General features: G+C 48.2%; 1 protein-coding gene across 1 annotated transcript in view; it reads right to left on the reverse strand.

The window, feature by feature from the left end:
* Window positions 1-26,100, reverse strand: part of AHNAK (AHNAK nucleoprotein) — an 84,317-nt gene that overhangs the window by 22,740 nt on the left and 35,477 nt on the right. The window contains exon 5 of the mRNA XM_061201865.1: window positions 12,474-12,573. Within this exon, the coding sequence (XP_061057848.1) occupies window positions 12,474-12,573 (100 nt within the window). The remainder of the gene's footprint in view (window positions 1-12,473; window positions 12,574-26,100) is intronic.

The raw sequence follows: 26,100 nt of genomic DNA on the forward strand, positions 1-26,100 counted from the left end.
TTAACCAGCTCCCCAGTGGTTCTTATGCCCCCTCAGCATGAGAGTCGGGAATGTCATGGCCTCTTAGCTGTGCGACCTCAGTCAAGTCACAGAACGTACGGATCCCAAAGTCCCTTGCCTGGAAACGGACGTGAGACTTTCCTCACCTGTTCTTGTGTGGATTGCACGAGAGGAGGAATACAAAGTGCCAGGAGTGTGGGAGCTGCCCAACAAAAGTGAACTTGACAGTCGGTCCACAAATGCTTACTGAGCAGCCTGGGTACCAAGCTGAGCCGGGACCTGCCCTCAGTCATCCCTCAAGTCCCAGCGCCTGCACACCGCAGGGGTCTCCCTTCCCCCATGCTCAGGCCTCCGAAGAGTTACCTGCCAGAAACATCTGGCAACAGGTAAGGAGGTTCCTGACTTCTTAGAGGCCTCGGCTTGGCAGGACCGATCCGCACACACATTCCATTTCTCCCAGCAAGAGCCCAGGGGCTGGGAGGGGTGGGGCAGGCCCCAAGGCCTCCTCACACCAAAGCTGGACCCCTCCGGCCCTGCCAGTGCTCCTCCCAGCCTCCGCCACCGACCCAGGGCACTTGGTTCAGCTCTCACTCGGGCCGTTTCTACCAGCTTCTAGACCTCAGGAGAGCACTGGTAGGAAAGTGCCTCTTCTTTTCTTTTTTTCTTCTCTTTTACTGTTCCCAAATTGACCACCTCTAGCCATGTTTAGAAAAGAAGAAAGTCTACACTAGTACAAAAATAGCTTTAAAATAATACCTCCCAGGCCTTTTGGGATAAAAGTGTTTCACTGATGTCGACAGCTAAGATTACAAAGTGCATCTACTTCAGCACTTATGTGATAAGATAGTTGGATGTTTTTAATACCATTGTTTTTTTTAAAGAGATCCATTTACTTGCGTAGTTTGGGGTCTGTAAAGGGGTAAATGTGCTAGGAAATTACCTAAAGAGTCACATCAGGCCAACACTTTTGTCTTGGGTACCAGGAGGGTCGGAAGGCTGCCAGGCTGCTCGCGACCCCTTTATTAAGATGTCTCCCCAAGGGCCTGTCACGTGCCAAGGAGGACACCCTGGAGAAGGGCCAGGCCTCCAGCCCTCCAACCCAACCCTCCCGCTCCCTTCCTTCCCTCTGCGTGAGGCCGTAGCATAAAATCAAAGTCCTCTTTCTAGAACCGGCTTTCCAAGTGGGTGATCCAGCCCTGCGTGCAATCTTGTCCTTTTCCCTGTTTTGCCTAAGAAACTATTCTTGAAAATTTTCCAAAATGGCTTTGGAGAATATTCGTATCTCGAATATTTCACTTCAGTGAAGTGTTTTTCACTTTAATAAAAAGCGATGGCAACTTTGGCAGGTGCCAGGGAGCTGGAATCCAGAGAAGAGGGAGTAAGATGCCCGGTGCCCTTGTGGCTTGATTCTGCCAGATCTGTAGAAGGCTGTCACCCGCTCTCTCCCCATTTCCAGCAGGAGGACAGTAGGCAGGGCTTGGGAAGCCTTGCCTCGCCCAGACCCCCCCCTTCCTGCCAGGCAGGCAGCCCTCTGGCCCCCACCGGTGCCCGCTGGGGGAGCAGACTGGACCCAGTGGCCTGTCCTGGACCCTGAGAGCCACAGAACCCTCCCCTTTGCCAATCTTGCCTCTCTACTCCTTTCTGGATCCCCCAGTGACTGATACTCTAAGGGTGGGAGAAAAAAAAGCTCAAGGGTTACATTAAATCATTGGTTGTGACAAAGTGCGTCATTCTAGGTACATCAATTCAGAGGCTAATCAAGCAAACAGGATTAGTGAGAGGAGGGCCTAACCCTTTCTCAGAGGGCTAAGCCTCCAAAGCCTTGATCTCTGGCCCCAAACAGGGCCTTCCTTCCTGAGCTCTCTGCTATGCCAGGAATTCTGCACACAGTAAAAAAAAAATAAAATCTCCCCTGGATTTACTACTTTCTGATCTGACCAAGTTGGAATGCCTGCATGGAGAAACGCTCCTCGCCTGGAGGAGGGCAACACTGCGAAGGAAACCGGACCTCAGTAAATAACACCCTTCACAGAAAAGCCCAGAGGCTGTCTCCCATGAGGGACTGGATGTAAGCACGGCGCAGCCTGGGTAGTTGCTGGGCTGACCCTTCACCCTGAGGTAACTTGGATGAGAAGGAAGGTGTTATGGGCTGAATTGTGTCCCCTGCTCCCCAAATTCACATGTAGAAGTACCTCCAGTACCTCAGAAAGTGACTGTATTTGAAGATGGTCTTTAAAGAAGCAGTTAAGTTAAGATCTTTAGGGTGAGCCCTAACCCCATACGACCGGTGTCCTTATAACAAGAGGAAATAAGGTCACAGACAGTTACAGAGGGACGACCACGTGGAGACAGGAAAAGACCATCATTTATAAGCCAAGGAGAGGGGCCTCAAGAAACCCACCCTGCCACACCTCGATCTTGGACTTCTAGCCTCCAGGTTTGTGAAAAAACAAATGTCTGTTGTTCAGCCATCTGGTCGATGGCACTTTGTCCTGGAGGCCCGAGCAAACTAGCACAGAAGATGCAGCTGTAGAAAACCACGTGCCCTGGATGCAAGTGGCACAGATGAAACTTCAGGAAGTTCAGAGAAGAGGTGAGATTTATTAAGAACTTGCAGGGAGGGTGGGAGATCCTCAGATATGATGTTTGGCTACAACTGATTCGCTGAGAAAATTTATGCTGCATCTGTGGAAGCCCTTTCAGTCAAATAGCTGAGGAGGAAAAGAGAAGAATGAAAGAAAAGTGAATCTGCTCTGTATGTGGAATTTCCAGAATTCCCCTCCGTGTGGGGTCCTAGGTTGGGGTGGCCACGAGAAAGGTGTGCAGGACTTGGAGGGTGCAGGGGAAGCACAGCGCTTTTGTGCTCTGAGGGTGGAGCAGGGCAGACAGATGCGGGGCAGTTCAGGCATACTTCTTAGTGTTGGGGCAGCCACTGGCCCGAAGCCCCTCCACTCCTGGGCCAGGTGTGTGCAGCTCTGGGGTGCGGGGCCCCTGCTTGCCCCGAATGTCACTGCATCATGGTGATCTTAGGTGGTGAGAGCCCTTCCGGTCTGTCCCCCGTCTTTCCCACTCTGCGTGCATCTTCCCTCCCAAGCTGGCCCAGCTGAGACCAGCATTCTAGGCTCGACCCTCTAGCGCCTCGTTCCTGCCTCCGCACCTCCTACCCTCAGACCTACCACTGCCACCAAAAAAACCTCCCCAAACCTCTGCTTCTAGCAAGTCATCCTTCAGCACACTTCAAAGGCTGGGTCCTTCCAGATCAAGTCTAAACCCTCTGACTAGATGCTAAGACCTTTTATAACCTGTTCCCAACTTACTGCCCCGCCGTCTTCCCTGCTGCTCCCCAATACATGCGCTCTGCCAAGTGAGGCCAGTCCCTTCCTCCCTGTTGGGGTCTGCCATGCCCACTCCATCACTCAGATATGTCCCCACGCTGTCAGACCTTTCCTTCTTCAAGGTCCAGCTCAAGTCTCATCTCCTTCACAAAGCCTTCATCAAGGCCATTGGGTGCAGTATTTAAGAGAAAAGACCCTGGAGCCAGGCTGTCTGGATTCAAATCCTGGCTTTGCCCTTCCAGCTCTGTATGACTTTGAACAAATTACTTAATCTTTCTGTGCCTCAGGTTCCTCCACTGGAAAATGGAGATGAACAGGGTTTGCAGGGTTATTGTGAAGATTAAATGAGTTAAGTCACGTAAAGCATTTGTATTGTGCCTGACACATAGAAAGCACTTGATAAGGGTTAGTTCTTATTTCATTTTTATTATTACCTGACCATTTCATCCCTCTCCAAGACTCTTTCCCCTGAATTTCTACACCTGGTATAATAGAGACCACATCACTCAAGTACGTAATTATAGTCAGTCTTGTACTGTTTGCTGCAATTTCACGTGTAACAAACAGGAACAAGAACATTTTATCTGTGATCAGAACATCAATAAGCAACAGCTTATTCATGAACATAAACTATTCCTCATTCTTTACTTGCAGCATAAGGGGGAGAACTTGCCCTGCTTCCTCCTGGTAGCACTTAACCCCTAAGAGACCCAGGAGGAAAAAGATAGGGACAAAGTGTAGGAACAGGAAGACATGAAAACGCCCACAGAATGGTCCTGAAACCCGTCCTCCTGGAACATTTGAACACCAAGAAGATGACATTTTGACAGACATGGTTTTCACAGCAAGAAGCACTGTCTGGGGGGTGGTCTGACCAGAGGCAGGGCCCTCAGCCAGTGTCTGCTCCCTGGAAACTGAACAGCACCCAAGTAACAGAAGACCCCGAAGGCCCAGGGCCCAAGGGGCCAGCAGATGGCCATAGTATCAAGGTGGGGTGGGCCCCTGACGCTGTGCAGGCTCCCAGCTTTGCTGCCAAGGGCCTTCTGGTTTACCACCCGGACCACTGAAAGCTCATGCATCAGTCCATAGATCAAGACAATACGGGAGTTATGCAGCACTCAGCTGTTTCAGGTCTCCGTTTCTTCCACTTTAAAATGAAGGGATTGGTGGAACCAGAGGATAGCTAACAAACCACCCAGTTCTGCAATTCTGCACAGTGAGTTCTTTGCGCAGTCAGAGCAAGCAAAGGCAGTCAAGGAGGACTCAGAGAGTTTGATTTCCATCAATACTACCCAAAGCACTCTATAGATTCAAAGCAATCCCCATCAAAATTCCAAAGGCATTTTTCACAGAAATAGAAAAAAAAAATCCCCAAATTTTTATGGAATCACAAAAGTCTCCGAATAACCAAAGAAATCTTGAGAAGGAAGAAAGCTGGAGGCATCGCACTTCCTGGTTTTAAACTATATTACAAAGCTGTAGTAATCAAAACAGTACGGTATTGGCATAAAACAGACACATAGATCAATGGAACAGAATAGAGAGCCCAGAAATTAAACCATGCATTTATGGTTAATTAACTTACAACAAAGGAGCCAAGACTATACAATGGGAAAAAGATAGTCTCTTCAATAAATGAGAGTTTAATTTCCCCTTCCCCGTACACAGAGCTGCACAAAAGAAGGAAAAAAAACAGAGCCGCAGAATAGCTCATCTCTGCTTCATGCATTTGGCACTAGAGCCCTCCTGGCTGAGAGGTGCCAAAGCTAGGGATGAATACAACAAGGTGTGCAACTTACCCAGGTTTAAGTTTCAGCTCTGACACTTACAGGCAAGTTACCTGATTTTTGTGAAGCCTCAGTTTTCTCAGCCAATACACAAGGCTAATAATAATACTTACTTCATGCACTTATTGATTAAAATGTAAAGCACCTTGCACAGGACCCAAAGCAGAGGAGGTGTCCAAATCATTCAGAAAATGTTGATCAGGTACCCACTAAGGAACAGACACCATTCCAAGGCACTGGAGCACAGTCTTGCACAAAAAAAAAAAAAAAAAACTCCCCCTTATAGAGTTTACTTTTAGAAGGAGAAGACAGATAATAAGAAATAACCTTAATAAAGGTCAGATTTCCTCAAAAGCACAGGAGAAGAATATGAAGAAAAATCAACTAGGGTAAATAGGACAGAGAAGGAGGTGTGATTTCTAGGTAGAATCCTCAGCAAAGTCCACTCAGAGAAGACGAGCCTTGAATGGACACCTCAGTAAATGTCACTATTATCCTCATGGCCAGTCCTGTTGGTGCCAGGGTTTGGTGCCAACAATGTATTTTTCCTGGTGTCCAAATGGGCATTTCTCCCCCACATATCTCACAAAAGAGAGTGTCAGGGTTGGAAGAGACTCAGATTCTCTGGTTCATTTTATAGAGGAAGAATGAAACCCACAAAGGTGGGCCGACAAACCCAGGGTCACACGGTTAGTTCAGAGACCGAGATTGGTGCCACCTCCAGTCTCCTGACTCTAAGACCAATATTCTTGCCTCTGCTTCATACCCTGTTGCCCTAGGCTGACTCAGACCCATGTAAAATTGAGGCCTGGAGCCTGGAAGATTTCTAGCCTGGTGTTGTATTTCAGCCTGCACAGTAGCTCATGGTTATTAGCTGTGCAGTCTGAATATATCTCTTTCAGACACGTTTACAGGGAAAAAAAATTATCATGGATTTGCAAGAAGACATCCACGAACCAGTGACCCCAGTTTGAACAAATAAAAATTAAAGACGATCTATTCAGGGCATCCCTGGGCACCAAGAATACCACACACACAAATGCAACCACCCTGGAACCACTTATACGACACTCCTCAGCTGTAAGGCAGTCATCAAAAGACCAAGAATTTGTTGCTTTTTTTTCCCTCAGATTGTCATCAAAATGTAAAAACACTATTTGATTTGTGTAGGCTCCTTGAGCCCCTGAGAAGATACCCACAGAGTCCAGTTTGGGGAACTCAAATATGGCACAGGTTTTTGAAGGGCTGTTTGTTATAGGATAAATCCTTGCAGTGATCGGGGCATTTACAAGAACTACTAAGGCTAAAGGGAGCTGCAAAAAGTGATCAACCCAGTTTGCTTCATTTTGAAGCTGCCCTGGGCCAGAAGGATGAGACTGGAGCCTGGTAGCCATGGGACTTTCATACGTCTGCATAACTCTCAGAGACTAGGAACATCTGTGGGCCGTTAAGGTGGGGACCTCAAAGCACCATCCATCCATTCATTGAACAGATACTAATTGAGCACCTAGTGCGTGCCTGGCACTGTTACAGGCACTGAGGATATGACAGAAAACCAAACAAAGCCCCTGACATCATGAAGCTTACATTCTAGTGAGGAGGAAGGAAAGGAACAGATTAGGGAGTGAATATGTGTCAGACAGTGATAAGTAAGTGGGTAAAAGGCATGGGTGATGCCTGGAATCAGGAGAGCAAGGGCTTGTTACTTTAAGTAAGTTTTCAGAGAAGGGGTCTCTAGAGAGGTGACATTGGAAGGCGAAGAGTTTGTCAAGGGAAGAACATTCTAGGCATAGTTCTCCGCAAACTCAAAAGCCCTGAGGCGGAACAGCAAGGGGACACTTGTGGCCTGAGCTGATGAGAGAAGGAGAGGTAGGGTCAGAAGACCAGTGAGGGCCAACAGACCTTTGCAAGCACTTAAATTTTCCCTCTAGTGAGATGGGGAGTGAGATGCTGGAATGAGGAATGACGTTATTTGACTAATGTTTTTAAAGGGTTGAACCTATTGCTGTGCTCAGAAGAGACCAGAGGGGAACCAAGACTGAAACAGGGAGAGCAGTTAGGAAACAATTGTCATAATCCAGACGAGAGGTGTGGTGGCCTGGATCCGGCAGCAACGTTCGGCATGGGGAGAAGTGACTCAATTCTGAATACGGAAGATGGAGCCAATGGGAATTGCTCATTGTCTAAACATGAGCTGTAAAAGAATTCGAGAAGTCCAAGATGACACCAGAGTTCTAGCCTGAAACACCTGAGGGTAGAGTTGACATTGATGGAGATAAAGTCTGTGGGAGGGCCTGGGGTGGGGTGGGGGTGGGGGAGAAGGGAGGTAAAGAGAAAATTTTCCCACCAGGTGTTCAAGCTCTGATCTTGATTTATAAAATCAACCTTGCATAAGAGATGGACCATATGATCCCACAATTCCACCACAGGGCATAACACCCAAAAGAATTGAAAGCAGGGACTCATACTTGTACACCAATGTTCGTGGCAGTGCCATTCACAATAGCCAAAAAGTGGAAACAACTCAAATGTCCATTGACAGATGACTGGATAAGCAAAATGTGACCTATACATACAATTCAGCCTATAGAAGAAAGGAAGTTCTGACACATGCTACAGCATGGACGTACCTTGAAGACATTATGCTATGTGACGTAAGCCAGCCATCAAAGGACAAATGTATGGGGCTTCCCCAGTGGCGCAGTGGTTAAGAATCCGCCTGCCAATGCAGGGGACACGGGTTCAAGCCCTGGTCCGGGAAGATCCCACATGCCGCGGAGCAACTAAGCCCGTGCGCCGCAACTACTGAGCCTGCGCTCTAGAGCCCGCGAGCCACAACTACTGAAGCCCACGTGCCTAGAGCCCGTGCTCCACAACAAGAGAAGCCACCGCAACGAGAAGCCCTCACACCGCAACGAAGAGTAGCCCCCTCTCGCCGCAACTAGAGAAAGCCCGCGTGCAGCAATGAAGATCCAACGCAGCCAAAAATAATAAATAAATAAAATAACTTTTTTTTTAAAAAGGACAAATGTATGACTCCACCAATATGAGGCACCTAACGTAGTTAAATTCATAGAGACAGAAAACAGAATCGTGGTTGCCAGGAACTGGAGGGAGAAAAGGGGAAGTTATTGCTTAATGGGAACAGAGCTTCTGTTTGGGAAGATGAAAGTGTTCTGGGGACAGAGAATGGTGATGAGTGCACAACAATGTGAATGTACTTAATGCCACTGAACTGTACACCTAAAAATGGTTAAAACGCTAAATCTTATGTATATTTTGCAATTAAAAAAAAATAGATGGCAATCTCACAGGTTAGTCCACTGGCAAGGGCTCTATAAGGCTTTAGAGGGACTTCCCTGGAAGTCCAGTGGTTAAGACTCCACACTTCCACTGCAGGGGCCACAGGTTTGATCCCTGATCAGGGAACTAAGATGCCGAATGTGCACAACAGAAATAAATAAATAAATAAAGGCTTTAGAGATTTATAAATACAAACTCAAAAAAAAAAAAAATCATCCTAGAGTTTCCCCATGGTTAGTGGTGGTTGCAGGAATATCTGCACCCAATCCACCAAGAGGGCTTCAACAGGGAGAGACAGAGCCCTCGGGGAGGGGCAGAGGTGAAATAGAAGCCTATTCCAGGCAGAAAGAACAATATGAAAGAGATACGACTGGGAATTCCCTGGCGGTCCAGTGGTTAGGACTCGGTGCTCTCACTGCCAGGGGCCCAGGTTGGATCCCTGATCGGGGAACTAAGATCCCACAAACCACGCAGCACAGCCAAAAAAAAAGAGAGAGAGAGAGAGAGAGAGGACTTGAATAAGACGGCCAGAGAAGCAAAGAGGATTGAAACAACGGGAGCAGGGATGCTGTGGACCACCAAAGGTGGGGAGATCTGATGACGGCTTTGGTGACCCAGAGAAAGTCATTGTGCTTAACATCCTGTGTGAAGCTGATAAAGGGGCATAATTACAAGAGCTCACATTACTGAGTACTTACTCTGTGTCTAAGCCCTGCACAGCTACTTACTGGCTTAATCCTCACAACCACCACACAAGGGAAATACTCTAATCATCCTGATTTCACAAATGGGGAAACAAGAACCTGTCCCATCAGAAGGTTAGAGTAGCAGAAACAGGACTGAAACCCCGGCAGTCCAGTTCCGGAGTGGAGCTCTTAACCACTAGGCTACCCAGCTCCCAATGCCAGACAGTGTGACGTGCAAACATTGTGACTTTGGGGGTGGACATTTATAGATTCAACTTTCCAGCGTTTCATCTTTCAAAACCCTCTTAGGCACTTAAGACACCACGTGGCCAGAGAGATGTCTTGAGCAAAAGCCCCACTGGTCTGAACCTCACAGTCTTATCTCAAAGTCCAGCCATGGCTCTCTGATCAAACGCACTGATTTTCTGCTTATTTACCAAAATTGCTCTTTATGACAACAGCTGACAGCAGTGTTGCTGTGAGAAAGCCAACCCCAAGCTCTGTTCTGTTTTTAACTATTAAGGGACACGGCAGCATCCTCTTGAGAAGCTGAAGTAGAGAAAGCCAGAGGCCAATGGCAGGGGCAGGAAATGTTTGTTTCTGCTGAAGTCACGTTTACATGAAATTCCGACTTCAAAGTCCATGAAAGTGAGGGCCATGAAAGAAGGTTTCAAAGGAAACATTTGTGATCAGGGAAAAGCCTGTAACCTGGCCAGTAGAGGAGTCCCAGCAAGGATAGCTGTAATCTTTCTCCTGTTGTTTAAAGCAAAGCTTGTGAAGATGAAAAGCCACAGCAAGTTCTTCTAAGCTCCGCAGACTTTATGTGAATCCCCGTGCCTGGCTGCATTAATTCTACCTCCTTCTGTGCCGGCTGTTGGTAAATGCTTACTGAATGAATAGATGTGATGCATCCAGTGTATAACAAGTCCTTTGGGGAAAGGGGTCAAATCCCAATCATCTTTAAATCTTGAGACACTTAATAAATGTTGAAGTACATCATACTAGAAAAAAGTGCTGCGTTGGAAACGCAAACACTGTGAGAGCCTAGAAGCTGCTCCCAAAAGGACGAGAGAGGAGTATGCAGCCACGTGAGTGCTGGGAAGCCAGCCAGAAGCTCCTGCCTTCATCTCTCTATTTTATGTGCCAGGCATGCTGTGCAGGGGACCTTCCCGGGTCCCCAGGGGATGTGAAGTCTAGCAGAAGCCCAGTACTGTGGGAGTTGAAACGGGGGTGCCCGACACCACAGGAGGGCACTGAGCCCAGACCCAGAGGCTCAGGGGGTTTGAGGTAGTGACTCAAAGGCCCAGAAAAATGGGGGGCAGAAAGAGTGTTGGGGAGAATTGTGAAGACAGGAGCAGGGACCAACATCATGAATTTGGGTACCAGCAAGCACTTTGGTATGCCTGGGGCGAAAGGTACACATGGGAAAGCCATGGGTGCTGAAATGGAAGCAGGTCATGGCAACCTTGGGTGCTAAGCCAAAGACATGAACTTCACCCTGAAAGCCAAGAGGAGCCTCTGAAGAATTATAAGCAGGGGAGTAACATGATCCGATTTTTATTTTAGACTGGCCTCTACTTAAAGCTCATTCCCTCTGTGGAGGAAAAGGTCTAAGACAGGCGGACCAGTAAATAATGGTGGCAATTGCAGTAAATAATGAAAACTTAAGATGTCAGGGATGTTAAGGAGGGGGGTGCTGGTGTGGCGACCAGATGGTTACAGAGCTGATCAGAGGCAGAGAAAACTCGACGGGGGTCCGGCTGGCAGGGTGAGGGGAGGCGGAGGTGGGCCCAGTGCTGGAAAGCAGGCCTGAGAATCAGCGGCCCCAAGAGGGTGCCCAGAGAGTCCAGAGCGAGAAAAATAAAGAGCCCAGGACAGGTCCTCGGGAAATTCTGCCATTGGTGAGCTCGTGGGAAGAGAGGAGGCCATAAGGGGCCTGGGAAGAGGGGGCAAAGTGGTCCTAACCATGCAGACAAAAGAGAAATCACTAGGGTATTCCCTAGCGGTCCAGTGGTTAGGACTCGGCACTTTCACGGCTGCGGCCTGGGTTCAGTCCCTGGTCGGGGAAGTGAGATCCCGCAAGCTGTGCAGTGAGGCCAAAAAAAAAAAAAAAAGAAAGAAAAAGAAAAAAGAGAGAAATCACTAAGCCAAGGGAGGAGGGGGATTCCAGGAGGGAGAGGACACAGCACCAAGCGCCCCGAGACGACCCTGGGCAGAAGGAAGGCTGAGCAAGAACAGGTCTGGGGGGAGACGGGGGAAGCCCCATGGCAGTGGGTGGGGCACTGGCACGAGGAAGAGGTGACAGAGAAAGCAGGTGACCTTTTCAAGCAGGTCGGCTCTTCAAGGACAACACCACGGCAAGAGGGGGGCGGGTGCTGAAGGAGGGTTGCTTTAAAGGGGGAAGGGCGAGGGCATATGTGTCTGCCGAAAGGAGATGCCAAGATAGAGGTGGGGTGCCGAGGAGAGCAGGGGTGACTGGGGGAGGTGAGGGAAGGGTATGCACAGAACCCCTGGAGGGATTAGCCTCAGAGCCAAGGCTAATGCCGGGATGGAGGAGGTGGGGGGGGGGCGTCTGCGGGGGCGAAGGGACAGGAAACCCCAATTCCCCAGTGACGAACAGTGGCTGATCCAGCTGGTGGCGCCATGTGAGATGCAGGCTCAGCGAAGATGTCAACATTTCAAGAGAAGCTAGGCTCTTCCTCTTGAATACGTTCCCGATTTTCTGGAAATCTCCTGATTTTTAAATGTTCGCAACTACCTCAAATACAGTAAGCCCCAACCCTGACTACGGCCCAAATTAAGATCCTTATGACCAGGATTTCCACTTCCCACAGTTACTTCTTCCTCTCATCTCCCCCTTCATGTGGGCGTCTCCCCTCTGGAGAAAGCATTTCCTTTACAGGATCCAAAATACTTTTTCCTAAACTCTGTGGATCTTCACTAGAAGTAGCTACTAACCCTGAAGTTCTAAGTCTCTGGTCTCTGCCCCACCCTGAATTCAACAGATACTGTCCTATAAGCCGTGTAAATGTTCCACATATGCCACAAATGTTAACAGCCCTACATACAAAGAAACCCTTGAGACTCCTTTGGAAAGAGTCAATTATTCTTCTAATTCTTCTGTGCATTTTCCACAGGCTTTTCAAACAGCTGAAAGGAGAGAGGAAGACTTGAATTTCTCCGTCCTAGAGAGGAAGGGGCGGGGCCCCTGGTGCTCTGAGCCAGCTCTGTCCTGAGTGTGACTTCTGGTCCAGGGAGGCATGGTCATCTGCAGAGGCTCCCATGAGCCTCATGTCTGGATGGAGGTATCATTATTACAGTTAAAGTTATCATTCTTTCGGTCCCCACGAAACTCCTCTCACCTGTGTTTGGGGTGGAGACTGACTCTGCCCGGGCTTGGCTGGTGGCTTCCTCAGGTTTATTCTGGTCTTTGCATTCCAGGGCTGATGGCTGTGGTGCATTCTAACAACAAGGACAAGGATTGTTACCAATCACCCAACCAATTAACATTTCTCAAATGCCTAATATATAAAAAAACGAGGGGCCCCACGTTTACGCCCCACCGCATCTCAGTCCAGCCCACCCATCACTTGGAAGCTCTGCCTGTAGAAGAGATAACAGGATCTTAAGAAGGGAGCTGGCATCAGCTGAAAGACATCCTTCTGTGAAAGTCCAGTGACCCTCGTACAAAGGGGACAATGCCATTTCAGGTTCATCAGTACGGCAGACCCAGTCCCTGGCCTCAAGGATTTGGCGGTGGCAGAAGAAAAGAGATAAGGTGCAATTCAATACTGAGGAACAAGGTGCTGTCAAGTGAGGAATGTGTAGAAAGGAGGGTGTGAGTTACTATCCACTGTGCATCTTTTCTCTGTACCACAACTGACCTGGATGCCATGCGGCAGGAGCTCTAACCAGTGGATTGAATTCCACTAAGAGTTCCTGAAGCCTATGTGGTGGATCTCCAATGCAGGGGTCACCACCATCTCAGAGTAGGCAGTCCCCTGAGGAAGGAAAGCCTACCTGAGCACGGGATTCCCTGGCCGATGCCAGAATCCTGTCCGGCAACAACATGGAAACCAGTTTGTGGAGAACTGAGTTACTATCAGTAGCTTCCACAGGCTGTTCTTTTCATGTGTTTGCTCAAGTTGAACATCATCCCAAGAAATTACTCTTTCTCAGGAGAAAGTAACTTGGAGATTGATGAATGGAATGAGTCTGGATCTTCAACTTCAAATTGGTAAATTTTCTTATTCATGCTTTCTTCTTCCAGGTGCTCTATCCTCACCATAAGTAACAAGAAAATCCCTCATTAGACTTTCCTAAGGGCCGAGACCATGGATTATTTGTCTTTGTATCCCTGTTTATAGAGCCTAGCACATTGTCCCAGGCACTCTGGAAAAGTCTGTGGCTTGGATAGATGACTGAAGAAGGAAGAAAGGAAGGAAGGAAGGAAGGAAGGGAGAGAGGGAGGGAGGGAGAGAGGGAGGGAGGAGGAAGTAAGGGAAGGAAGGAATATTTTTTCGAGTGAATGATACTTGCATTTCTTTAACAACCACTGACATGAAAACTGAGACACAGAGAGTTTAAGTAACTTGCCCAAGATCACACAGCTAGGAAGTCACAGAGCTGGGATTTCAACCCAGGCCACCTGGTTCATGAACCCACACTCAAAACTATTAAACCATCCGCTTATGTTTCGCAGCATATACTAGAAAATATGAAAGAAAAAAAAAGTCCAAGGCAAAGTTACCAAAATATCCAAAAGAAGAAGTTATCCTGAAGAAAATATGGTTCTTAGCTACTTATATAGATTGCCTCGCAGTGTCCTGTTGGCAAAACTCATAGCCAAAACTAGAGCACTTTAGAAACAAGAGAATAATATTACTAAACTAGCAAAACAAAGATTCTGTAGTAGTTGGACTGGATAAAGGGGTAAAAGCCAAATTCGGTTTCAATTGACTTTAGGAAAGGAAATAATCAAATCATCAAGCAAATGGTTTTCTGATACAAATACGAAATTAATCTGATACAAATAGGAAATTAATCTGAAACCATCAGAACAAGTCACCCTGCCTTAAAATCCTATGATCCCTCTAAAAATGTAAACCTCGGAAGGAAGTCATTATTAAATCCAGCCGTACTGAGTGGTGAGTCCAATTCAATCCCCAGAGATTAATATTAAGGCACTAAGTGATTCTAATGTGTATCTTGTTAGTAACAGAGAACAGTGCCCAGAGGAAACTTTCAGGGAGAAAAATCCTTTCACAGCCACCATTTTGGTGTCTTCCTGAATACAGAGGATGAGAAAAATAGAAGAAAGAACCCAAGACATCGAGGTGGGGATGGGGAAGAGAAAGAGTCATGAAATTAAATGGTGTAAAAATTTAAATGCTCTTAAAGCTTTTCCTTTTAAAAGGGACTCCCCGGCACTTCCCTGGCGGTCCAGTGGTTAAGACTCCATGCTTCCACTGCAGGGGGCACAGGGTTCCATCACTGCTCAGAGAACTAAGATCCCGCATGTTGCACACTGCGGCCAAAACAAATAAAAAATAAATAAAAGGGACTCCTCTGTGGAAAACATTGTACTAGATGACGTGTGAGCTTGGAAAAGATTAAGGCAGGATCCAGCCGGTGGTACAGCTTCTGATGTACCAGAAGATGGGCCTGGTATCATCTAAGTCAAGCAAGGGACAAAACCAACGACTTCTGCTGACGTGTCCCACGCTGATCAAAGGAGAAACCCACAGGCCGGGAGCAAAGAATGCACTGCTGTGTCAGACCAGACAATTGGCATCGTCATTCCAGGGCATGACCACTGTGTGGCAGGAACGGACGTGAAGGAAGGGCAGGCTGTGGCCAAAGAACTCTTTGGAGCCATTCCAGAGAAGAGAGGATGGGGGGCTGGGTGGGGCATTCCCCAGAGGCCCTCCAAGACCCCAGACACTGGCGTTTTACATCTAAAAGGTACAGTGAACTGTGTGGAGAAAACTGATACATAACGAGATTCCCCTGCAAAAGGGTAGAGACCGGCTTAGTTACTCACTCCGTGTAAAATAGTAACAAAGCACATGGTGGTTAAATAGTGTTATTACTATACATGTTATTATGCTACTAATGTGAATCGCTCACAGTTTCCTGGCCAGGAAGGTTGAACTGAAATTTTTATTTTAACAATGAAATCATGTTTTTTTGACCAACAGATTGGTAAAAAATAAAAGAGCTCAATGAAAACAAATAAGGGGGGCTTCCCTGGTGGCGCAGTGGTTGGGAGTCTGCCTGCCAGTGCGGGGGACGCGGGTTCGGGCCCTGGTCTGGGAGGATCCCACGTGCCGCGGAGCGACTGGGCCCGTGGGCCACAACTGCTGGGCCTGCGCGTCTGGAGCCTGTGCTCCGCAGCAGGGAGGGCCGCGGTGGTGGGGGGCCCGCGCACCGCGGTGAAGAGTGGCCCCCGCTTGCCGCAGCTGGAGAGGGCCCTCGCACAGAAGCGAGGACCCAACGCAGTCAAAAATAAATAAATTAATTAATTTTTTAAAAAAAAGACATTTCAAAAACACATAAGGGTATAGAGAAAGCAGGGGCTTTCATACCCAGAATGTACATAGATACTGCCTTTTGGGAGGGCGATTGGGAGCAGCTATTAGAATGTTAAATGCATGTGCTCCTTCGCCCAGCAATTCCATTGCTAAGTATCTGAGTGAAATCCTTGTACATGTGCTCAAAATGGCGTGTGCCGGGATGTTCCTAGACACGGGAAACAACATGCAACATACAATATTTCATCTAGGCTATGCAGTATTTCACAACAGTGAAGGAGAATGAAGCAGATCTGTATTTACCTACACAGAACATCTCCAAAACATATTGTTAAGGGGAAAAAAGCAAATTGCAAAACAATATGCTATGGTCTTATTTATGATTTCTTTTAACCCACCAGACTATAGACGTCTGGGTTACTCTACAGATATGTCCAAAAGCTTCGAGCAAAGTCTGCAGGGGGCATGCCAAGATTATGGCAGTGGTTAGCACTATGGAGGAGCGTGCAGGTGGGCTTGGGACAAGGAGAACAGCCCTTTTTTTAATTTTTTATAAAAATGACTTGCTATGAGGTGTAATTAAAAATTAAATCTTTGAAAATGTTAGCTCTAAAAATGTCTACCTGCCCAATCGAGTGTCCATCAGGGTTGGAAGTATTTTACCAGCTGTAATTACTTCAACAAGAGGAGGTTCATTCAACAGATATTTATTGAGCACCTACTATGGGCCAGGCACTGTTCTAGACTCTGGGGAATATTAAAAATATCTGCTTTCGTGGAAGTTTATATTCCAGGGGAGTTTATGGCATCATCTCCTTGGGGCAGCAGGGGGTGGTGTCTCTGGGAGAGAAGCTGGGGGGTTGATAAAATATGCCCAGAGACAGGGTCAGCTCTTCTAGGCCAGGGAAAGAGGAAGAGGTGTTTGCAGTTGGGCAGCTCCAGTGCCACTCCCCAGGCCTTGTGAAGGGATTGAGAACCAAGTATGGAAGGAGGGAAGGGAACAGCCAAGCTCTGGTCTGGCTTAGGAGGCCTGGGTCCTCAGGGCTACCAAGGAGAGTTCCCTTCCTGCACGGGGCCACTTAGAATGACGATGGCTGAGAGCCAACAGGTAGGGGGACAGAGGGACAGAGAGTAAGAGGAAAGTGAGTGGAAGGAAGTAAGATTAGAGAGGAAAGGAGCTCGTGGAGGAGGAGGCATTGCTCCACCTTGGCCAAAAGCGGGGAGACCATCTCTCCCTTCAAGTGTCATCTGGCGCCAGAGCAAGGCCCAGCAGCCCTGACTGTGCTGGGAGCTACGTGAGAGCCTGCCATTCCTCAGCATCCTCACTTCCCCCCCTTCTGCCCCTCTGTCCCCCACACCAGGCCACCTGGCTTCTGCTTTGCTTCCTGTCTGAGCTGAATGGAATAAGGAATAGGATAGGTGAAGTGACTCCAGAGAGGTCTAACCTGAAAAAGCAGAACTGAGACTAAGCTTACTATAGTGATCATTTTGCAGTATATACATAGATCAAATCATTATCTTGTACACCTAAAGCTAACACAACATTATATGTCAATTACGTGTCAATAAAACTGGAAAAAGAAAAAGTGGAACTGAATTTGTGGTTTACTAAAGAGATTAAACATACAGTTTAAGGAGAGAGGGTTAAGGGAATCCTGTAACCCAGAACAACCTGCATCCACAGAATGATGGCAAGGAGGGGGCCCTGGGGTACACACAGAGGAATGACTCAATAATAGTGAAATGGCAGACATCCTTAAAAAGCCAGTAAGGGAGAGATTTCAGGCTTGGGCAGCCTCTCCTGAGGCCTTCAAATCATCCCTCAGAGGCCCCAGGGATGCCCCACCTGACCCTGACCCAGCCAGCATCATGTGATACCAGTTCACACGGGTGCTGGGAGGCAAAGGTAATCTGATTGTTCTGGAAAGTCATGTTTGCTAGGGAAGACTGGCTCTGTTAAAGATCAGTGTCAGGTTTGAACCTGTTCTTCCCAGACCCACGTGCTGTACCTCAGAGAGCAAGACAGGGAGAAACACAGGGCCGTGTGAGCAGCTTTGCAGAGGTCTGATGATTTATAAGATCCAAGTGGGTTTAAAACTGCCATGCCCAGTTGACCGGACTGGACCTCAAGCTAAAGAATCACCTCCACTTCATTTCTTTTCCACTTTGAACTCAGAGAATCAACCGGGAGATTCCTGACCCACCACTTCACATAGTAAATAATCCTTTCAATAGAGAATGGATAAACAACAAGGTCCTACCGTATAGCACAGGGAACTATATTCAATATCCTGTGATAAACCATAATGGAAAAGAATATGAAAAAGAATGTACACATATGGGGCTTCCCTGGTGGCACAGTGGTTAAGAATCTGCCTGCCAATGCAGGGGACAGGGGTTCAAGCCCTGGTCTGGGAAGATCCCACATGCCACGGAGCAACTAAGCCCATGTGCCGCAACTACTGAGCCCGTGTGCCACAACTACTGAAGCCCATGCGCCTAGAGCCCGTGCTCCGCAACGAGAAGCCACCGCAATGAGAAGCCCGCGCACCGCAACGAAGAGTAGCCCCCGCTCACCGCAACTAGAGAAAGCCCGCGGGCAGCAACAAAGACCCAGCGCAGCCAAAAATAAATAAATAAATTTATTTTTTTAAAAAAGAATGTGTGTATATATATATATATATGTATGTATAACTGAATCACTTTGTTGTACAGCAGAAATTAACACAACATTGTAAATCAACTATACTTGAATAAAAATTTTTTTTTAATTTTTAAAATAATGATGCTTTCTTCTCGCTCTCGGCTGGCAAGTCCTTCCCAGCTCAGGGGTCTGCTCTGTGAACAAGGAACCAGCCTAGGGCACCTGGGTCAGCTACCATTTGCACAAGTCTGCATGGGGCTGGCAATGGTGTTTCTCTCTTGGCAACTCGAGGTGTACATTGCTGAAACACATGGCATTGCTTTAAAATACACAATTCCCCAGGAGATTTCTGATCTCAATGCCTCCAAATCTTTCTTTTTGTTTTTTTCTTTTTCAAATCTACTTTCTAGAAGGACTTTGCCCAAACCTGAGAAAGATAAACACATTTGGCAAACCCCAGCCTCACTGTCCTCAACAGAGGCTTGGAAACACCCTGAAAGGCGTGGATGTGAGTGCCATGTGCTCAGACACCGCATATGCTCCCCTGCTCACATGTCACTATTTCACAGCCAAGTGCTTCCCAGCAAAATACACAAGGGCTTTGTCTCAATCTGCAACAGTCTGCACTGGCATCGGAGCCACTGTCACTGTGTCTGTCCAGCTCAGAAAGAACAGCTGGGTGGAGGGTGGCAGTGAGCTGCCATGGAGAGAGGGTCAGCCCCACCTTGCTTCAGGGGGAAAACACAACTCTGCACATCCTGGCTGGGATTTCTGGTCACAAATCTCACTAGGAAGGAAGGAATGGGGAAGAAAAATGAAGGTGATTTTTTTTGTATTACTCTCTTAATAAAACAAAGCCTAGGGACTTCTCTGGTGGCGCAGCGGTTAAGAATCCTCCTGCCAATGCAGGGGACACGGGCTCAAGCCCTGGTCCAGGAAGACCCCATATGCCACAAAGAAACTAAGCCTGTCTGCCACAACTAACTGAAGCCCGCGCGCCTAGAGCCCGTGCTCCGCAACAAGAGAAGCCACAACAAAGAGTAAACCCTGCTCGACACAACTAGAGAAAGCCCGCGCGCAGCAAGGAAGACGCAACGCAGCCAAATAAATAAATAAATAAATAACAGAGCCTGGTCAGGGCATCAGAATCTCACCCGAGGGACTTCCTTGGTGGTCCAATGGTTAAGACTCTGTGCTCCCAATGCAGGGGGCCCAGGTTCGATCCCTGGTCAGGGAACTAGATCCCTCATGCCACAACTAAAAGAGCCTGAATGCCATAACTAAAGATCCCGTATGCCCCAACTAAAGATCCCGTATGCCCCAACTAAAGATCCCACTTGCTGCAACAAAGATCCCGCGTGCCCCAACTAAGACCCGGCGCAGCCAAATAAATAATTTTTTTTTTTAAGATTTATTTATTATTTATTTATTTTTATTTTTGGCTGCATCAGGTCTTAGCTGCGGCACGTGGGATCTTCGTTGAGGCATGCGGGCACTTCGTTGCAGCGCGCAGGCTTCTCTCTAGTTGTGGCCCACAGGCTCCAGGGCGTGTGGGCTCTGTAGTTGTGGCGCACAGGTTCCAGGGTGCGTGGGCCCTATAGTTTGCAGCTCACAGGCTCTCTAGTTGAGGTGTGCGAGCTCACTAGTTGTGGCACGTGGGCTTAGTTGTCCTGCGGCATGTGGTATCTTAGTTCCCTGACCAGGGATCGAACCCGCATCCCCTGCATTGTAAGGCGGATTCTCTACCACCAAACCACCAGGGAAGTCCCTAAATAAATTTTTTTTTTTTTAAAAAGGATCGCATCCGAAAGATGCATTTTTTTAATAAAAACAAAATAATCAATTGGGAACAGAATAATCAAAAGTCACATTTTCCAGACTTAATTGACATTTCAGATGTCAGTCACCGGTACTGGACCAAACTGATCAGATTTGGGGACCCCCCTCCTCCTCCACACCCCAGCTTTCTTCCCCTCCCCCTTCGTCAACTGCAATTCTTTTTTTTTTTTTTTTACTTTTTTTAAATTAATTAATTTATTTATTTTATTTATTTTTGGCTGTGTTGGGTCTTCGTTTCTGTGCGAGGGCTTTCTCTAGTTGTGGCGAGCGGGGGCCACTCTTCATCGCAGTGCGCGGGCCTCTCACTGTCGCGGCCTCTCTCGTTGCGGAGCACAAGCTCCAGACGCGCAGGCTCAGTAGTTGTGGCTCACGGGCCTAGTTGCTCCGCGGCATGTGGGATCTTCCCAGACCGGGGCTCGAACCCGTGTCCCCTGCATTGGCAGGCGGATTCTCAACCACTGCGCCACCAGGGAAGCCCCAACTGCAATTCTTGGCCATCAAATCTCTGCTCTAATTCTGGTGGGGGCCATCTCCAACCCACCCCTGACCTACCTGCGTCTCCCACCAAAGCCCCACAGGTCTCTTCCCCACTCAGCACCCCCTCTGAAGCAGCCACCCCACATTTCTTAGATCAGCTCTTCACTTTTTCAGTCTCCAAGCTTTTTTTTTTTTATTGAAGTATTGTTGATTTACAATGTTGTGTTAGTTTCAGATGTATAGTTAAGTGATTCAGTTACATATATAAATATATATATATATTTCTTTTTCAGATTCTTTTCCATTATAGGTTATTACAAGATTGAGTCTCCAAGCTTTTGCTTTACCTCCTTTTCCACCCCAACAAGGCAGTCCCACATGCTGGAAAAGTGTGGGTTTTGAAGTTTGCTGACTTTCCATCCTTTACTGAAGTTAAATCAGGCTCATCAACAGCTCAAGGAGAGCAGCTGATTTGCACAACTTGCGTAATAACTTATTAGGGAATCATTTCTGGTGTTTGTTTCTTTTGTTTGCTTTTGGATTTCATTTTGTTTGTTTTTGTTGGATTGTTTTTACCCAAAGTCTAAGGGAATGCATTGGAGATCAGGGAACTATGCAGTAATGGACAGAAGGAAAATAGGAGTCCATGTCGCTAAGGGGAAGTGTATTAAATGATAAGACAGTGATAGGAGGGCTGATGGAGTTTCTGCCACAAGCTGTGCACCACGTGCCTGGCACTGTGCTGGCGATATGATGGTGGATGAGCTGACCGCCTCCCTCCCTCACGGAGCTGACAGTCTGATGCGGAGGCAGCTAGACAAGCAACCAGTTACTGATGATCTAATATGAATAGTACTGAGAACAGGAAAGTACAGAGCAACGCGGGTGCACAGACTGTGGGGGGAGGACGTGGGGGGTGTTTGTGTGTCAGGGGAAGAAGACTTCCAGGAGGAAATGCTCCCTAAGCTGAAACCCGAAGGATTGCGGAAGAGAAGCTTGTTGAAAGCCAGGGGGCCAGAGAGCAGGAGATGAAAGAGCTGGGTGTGGCTGGAGAGGCCCGGCTTGAGGCTGCAGGGGCTGACAAGGACCAGAGTTAAAAAGAGGGGAGTGCCAAACTGGAAATAACCCAAATGTGTTTCAACAGTTTAATGGATAAACAAACTATGACGCATTCATACAATGGAATACTACTCAGGAATAAAAAGGAATGAATTATCAATATACACAACTTGGATAAATTTCAAGTTCATTATGCTGAGTGAAATAAACCAGTGTTAGGTTACCTACCACATGATCTGTGTGATTCCTTTAATATGACATTCTCAAAAAGACAGAACTATCCTGAGGGAGAACAGATCTGTGGTTGCCAGGGAATCAAGGGATGGCGTGACTATAAAGGGAGAGCTAAGGGTTTCAGGGGGTGAGGAGGTTTTCCTGATTGTGGTGGTAATTACATGAATCTATACATGTGCTATTGAATAAAATTCATAAAACTATTAAAAAAAAAAATAGGGGAGTGCTCGAGGACTCCCTGGGGCCTTGGGTGGAGCCGGAAAGGCTGAGACACGCCCAGAGCCACCTCCAAGACCTTTTCTTCCCTCTGTGAACCTACATGCTGTCTCTATAAAGCATCCCTAGCCAACTCTTCACTCACTCAGTGAGAAGGGGCCAATCCACGTCAGAGCAAAGGGAGCGGGAGACACGCCCCACTCCCCATGTTTTTTCCTGTACTTATTTCGGCCGCCAGAAAAGCCCTATCAAAGGTTCTCCATGATTACATAACAAGAACAGGGCAAGCAAGCTTTGGGGGACGTACGGAATCCAGCCGTTTCCCCTTTAAAAATCGCAAAACACCTAAAGTGTGTGTGAGCAAAACATGCAGTGCAGGCTGTTTCCCTGGGTCGCTGGCAAGGTCTGGAATCACCATCCAGCGGCAAGAACCCTGTTAGCCCAAGGTGTTTATTTCCTTTTGATAAACAGTAACGTGTAATTTCCCATTTTTAGGGACAATAATTACTTCAAACAAAGGGCAGTTACCAAAGGGCGGTTCCATTATTTAGAGGGACAGTTTCTCCTCCGTAAGAGAACTGCAGCTCAGCTTTTTAAAATAATAATAATTTTTTTTTAACTTTAGCTAAAAGCATTCATTTGTCTCTTAGATAAGATTCAAGAAACAAGTACTTTTTGGAACACAGGGTGTTTAAATAGAAGAAGGAAAGAAAAAAACCACCTCTTCCCCTCCAGGCCTCCTGGACCACCAGCTCTTACCCCAGCCACGCTTGGCACCGACAATGCCCACCTGGCACTTCTCCCTCCCGCAGCTAAATTCCTAGAATTTATTTTCTAGGAATTTAGTCAATCCACACCGAATGCCTCCACTCTCTCACTTAACATCCCTAATCTGCCTGAAGGGCCCACTTGAAATTCAAGTTGTGAACGAACTTGTACTCCTACAAGCAGAAAAAACCCTGGTATTATTCTCTCCTGCCTGTTCACATTCCAGCCCTCCCCACTGCCTGGCCACTAAGCCAGAGGATGGAGGCCAGGATGGTGGCCCTGCGCCGTGGTGGAGACCACACCCCCAGGTAAAACCCCAAACCCAGGCCACAGGGCACTGGCTAGAAAGCCAGGGGTTGTCAAAAGCCTTCTCCCTCACCTGGCCTGGAGTGGGGGACCTTAAGACAGGCAGGGGACAGGAATTCCCTGGCGATCCAGTGGTAAAGACTCTGGACTTCCACTGCAGGGGGCATGGGTTAGATCCCTGGTCGGGGAACTAAGATCCCATAAGCCGCGCAGCGTGGCCATACAAAACAAAACAAGCAAAAAGACAGGCAGGAGTCTGAAAGCCGGGCTACAGGCGAGGGGCCATGTCAGGCCCCCAGAGGGGAAAGCAAGGCGGGCACCTACCCATGCTGTTTGTGAGGCTTTGCTAAAAGGCCCTCCAGGCCCAAAATACCCAGAGCTAGCCTGCCCAAAGGCCTGAAATAACCACCAAGAGGGACCCACATCTCAGGGCCCAAAAGTCCTCTTTTTAAATGTAAATATCCCAAAGAATTAACATACAGGGCCCTGGCACTCTCCAACACAGCAGTTTCTCAGAGTACAAAGCTGTCGATTGACTAAGGGAAAAGCTTGTGTCCCTGCAAGGCTTAGGGCTTAGGGACCCACCAGGGTAAGGTGGCTAGCTCCCGCGGCCGCGCCCTCCCTGGGAGGTGTGAACCTGGCCTCCAGCAACTTCCCGACGCACCGCCCCTCTCACCCACCCCCGGTCTTCCTTCCCCTCTTTCCTCCCCGCTGTGCCCCGCGCCCTACCCCACTCGGCCAAAGCAGGGCTGGTGGCTCGCAGCAGCCCAGAGGTGGATAGAAATCTGCCTGGCAACGAGTCACGGGGACCTGGATGCGGCCTGGCAATTGGCAGTTCGGCCGAACGGGGCGTGGCGTCAGGTGCTCCCTAGAGACTGTCCTGTGGGCACCCCCCCCCCCCTTCCCCGGTCCCTCCCTCCCATGCTCCCTCTCACTTCTCTGGGACCGCGAGTCTCCGGAAGGCTCTCTTACTCCCTGGAAAATGGCGGCCCCACGATTACATTGTGGGGGGCTTAAGGGTGTCACCTGGTTTGTGGCAGGAGCGGAAGAACTTGAAGTTGCAAGAATGCTGTTTTATTTAGGTGGTAAATTCATTTGGGGCGCTAGGAGGGACTTAGATAGGGAGCGGGGCTAAAGTCCCCTCAAAGCCCTTTGGCGCAGCCCCTGCTCCCTGTAGGTCCTCTCTTCTTTCCTTCCCTCCGCACGCCCTGACACGCTCCCAGCTGCTCGTTCCAAATCGTCCCCCTTCCTGGGCCTTTGCTCCTCCCCTGCTGCCTTCTCCCTCCCGGCACCGGCCACGCTGCAGCCACCTCTGCCCGGTCCCGGGCTCGCTTTTCTGTTTTCCCCATAGATTGCTTTTTACTTCCTTCTCCCCTCGGGCCCCCATAATCTCCGGAGGAAAGAGCCAGTGGTCCAAACTCGTGGAGGCCTCAGTTCCTTCCCCTTGGGCGGGGCGCCGCTGGTGGGTGGGACGGAGCAAGTGCTCCGCTCACGCCGCTCACACCGCTGATGGTTAGCGAGTTCTCAAGCTGGGTTCCAATTGGCCTCAGCTTTGGAGCCCAGGAGGCCGGCAGGCGAAGGGATGAGGGAGACTGTCCACGGTTGGGAACAACTCTCCTGCCCAAAACTCCTCTCTGGAGCCCCCTCACATTCCCAGGTCCTCCCCAAGAGAGGATCCCCAGAGGCCTCAGCTGGCCTGCATTCCCGCAGCTGGGGGGCAGCCAGCCCACGGGATGGGGTGGTGGAAGGGGCCTCCAGGCTTCCTGGACAGCCATCAGGGACAGTGGGTGAGGTAGTTATAATGCAAATGTTTTGACTGTCTTCTCCCTTGTTTATCATCATCCTGGAAGAGTGAATACTCAGGAGGGGAAAAGACCCAGGGTAACACTGGGGACGAGGGGCTGGCAGCAGCTGACAATGTTGAACCTGGGCCAAGGGTTCACTTCGCTGAAGGCCTGGAGCCTACCCCTACTCCCCAAATGGGCAAATGAATAAGAGCCTTTTCTGGGCTGGACCAGAAACCAGCCAAGTTGCCAGGGTCTCCAGTTTCTGCTACTTACTAGCTGTGTGACCCTGAACATAATTGCTTAACCTCTCTGAGCCTCAGTTTCTATGTCTGAGGAAAGTAATACCCACCTCATAGGGCTGTAGAAATCAAAAGAGATAAAGTGTGTACAATACATATATAATGCCTAACACAAAGTAAGTATTCAATAGAAATGGCTAACACTTCCAGTACTTACTATATGCCAAATACTTTATACTGTATGTGTTAACTTACATCATCCTCACAAAACTGCTATGAGAGAGATAATGTATCATCCCTATTTTATAGATAAGGGAAGTGAGGCACAGAGAGGTTCAATAACTTGCCCAAGATCACACAGCTAGGAAGTGGCAGAACTGATAGCTACCATCATCATCATCTTTATCATCATCATCATCATCATTATTCCCTTACTTATTCCCTTGTAGGCTCCTTGAGGAAACGAACTTTGCCCATAAGTATTTAGTAACTGCTTCAGTTCTCAAAGGGTCAAGGCCCTACAAATTTTGAAAGACAGCTTCCATTTCCTAAAACCTCCCCAGAAAAAAATTCCCGGGTTCCTCAGGGAAGCAGCAATGGCATCAGGGGAAAGGGAGAAAAATGCTTTTTTCAATTTTTTTAATTTTTAATTTTTTTTTTTTTTTGGCCACACCCTGACATGCGGGATCTCAGTTCCCCAACCAAGGATGGAACCCCTGCAGTAGAAGCATGGAGTCCTAACCACTGGACCACCAGGGAAGTCCCAAAATGCTTTTTTTTTAATTAGAAAGCTTGGACTGACCTAGAGAGAGTCACCTCTTCCAGCTCTAAGGGTGGAGACGGATTGCTTCACTTCTCCGAACCTCACTTTTCTATAGCCTTCTGGC

This window comes from Eubalaena glacialis, chromosome 10 (assembly GCF_028564815.1).
Source record: "Eubalaena glacialis isolate mEubGla1 chromosome 10, mEubGla1.1.hap2.+ XY, whole genome shotgun sequence".
In the NCBI taxonomy this organism is placed as follows: Eukaryota; Metazoa; Chordata; class Mammalia; order Artiodactyla; family Balaenidae; genus Eubalaena; species Eubalaena glacialis.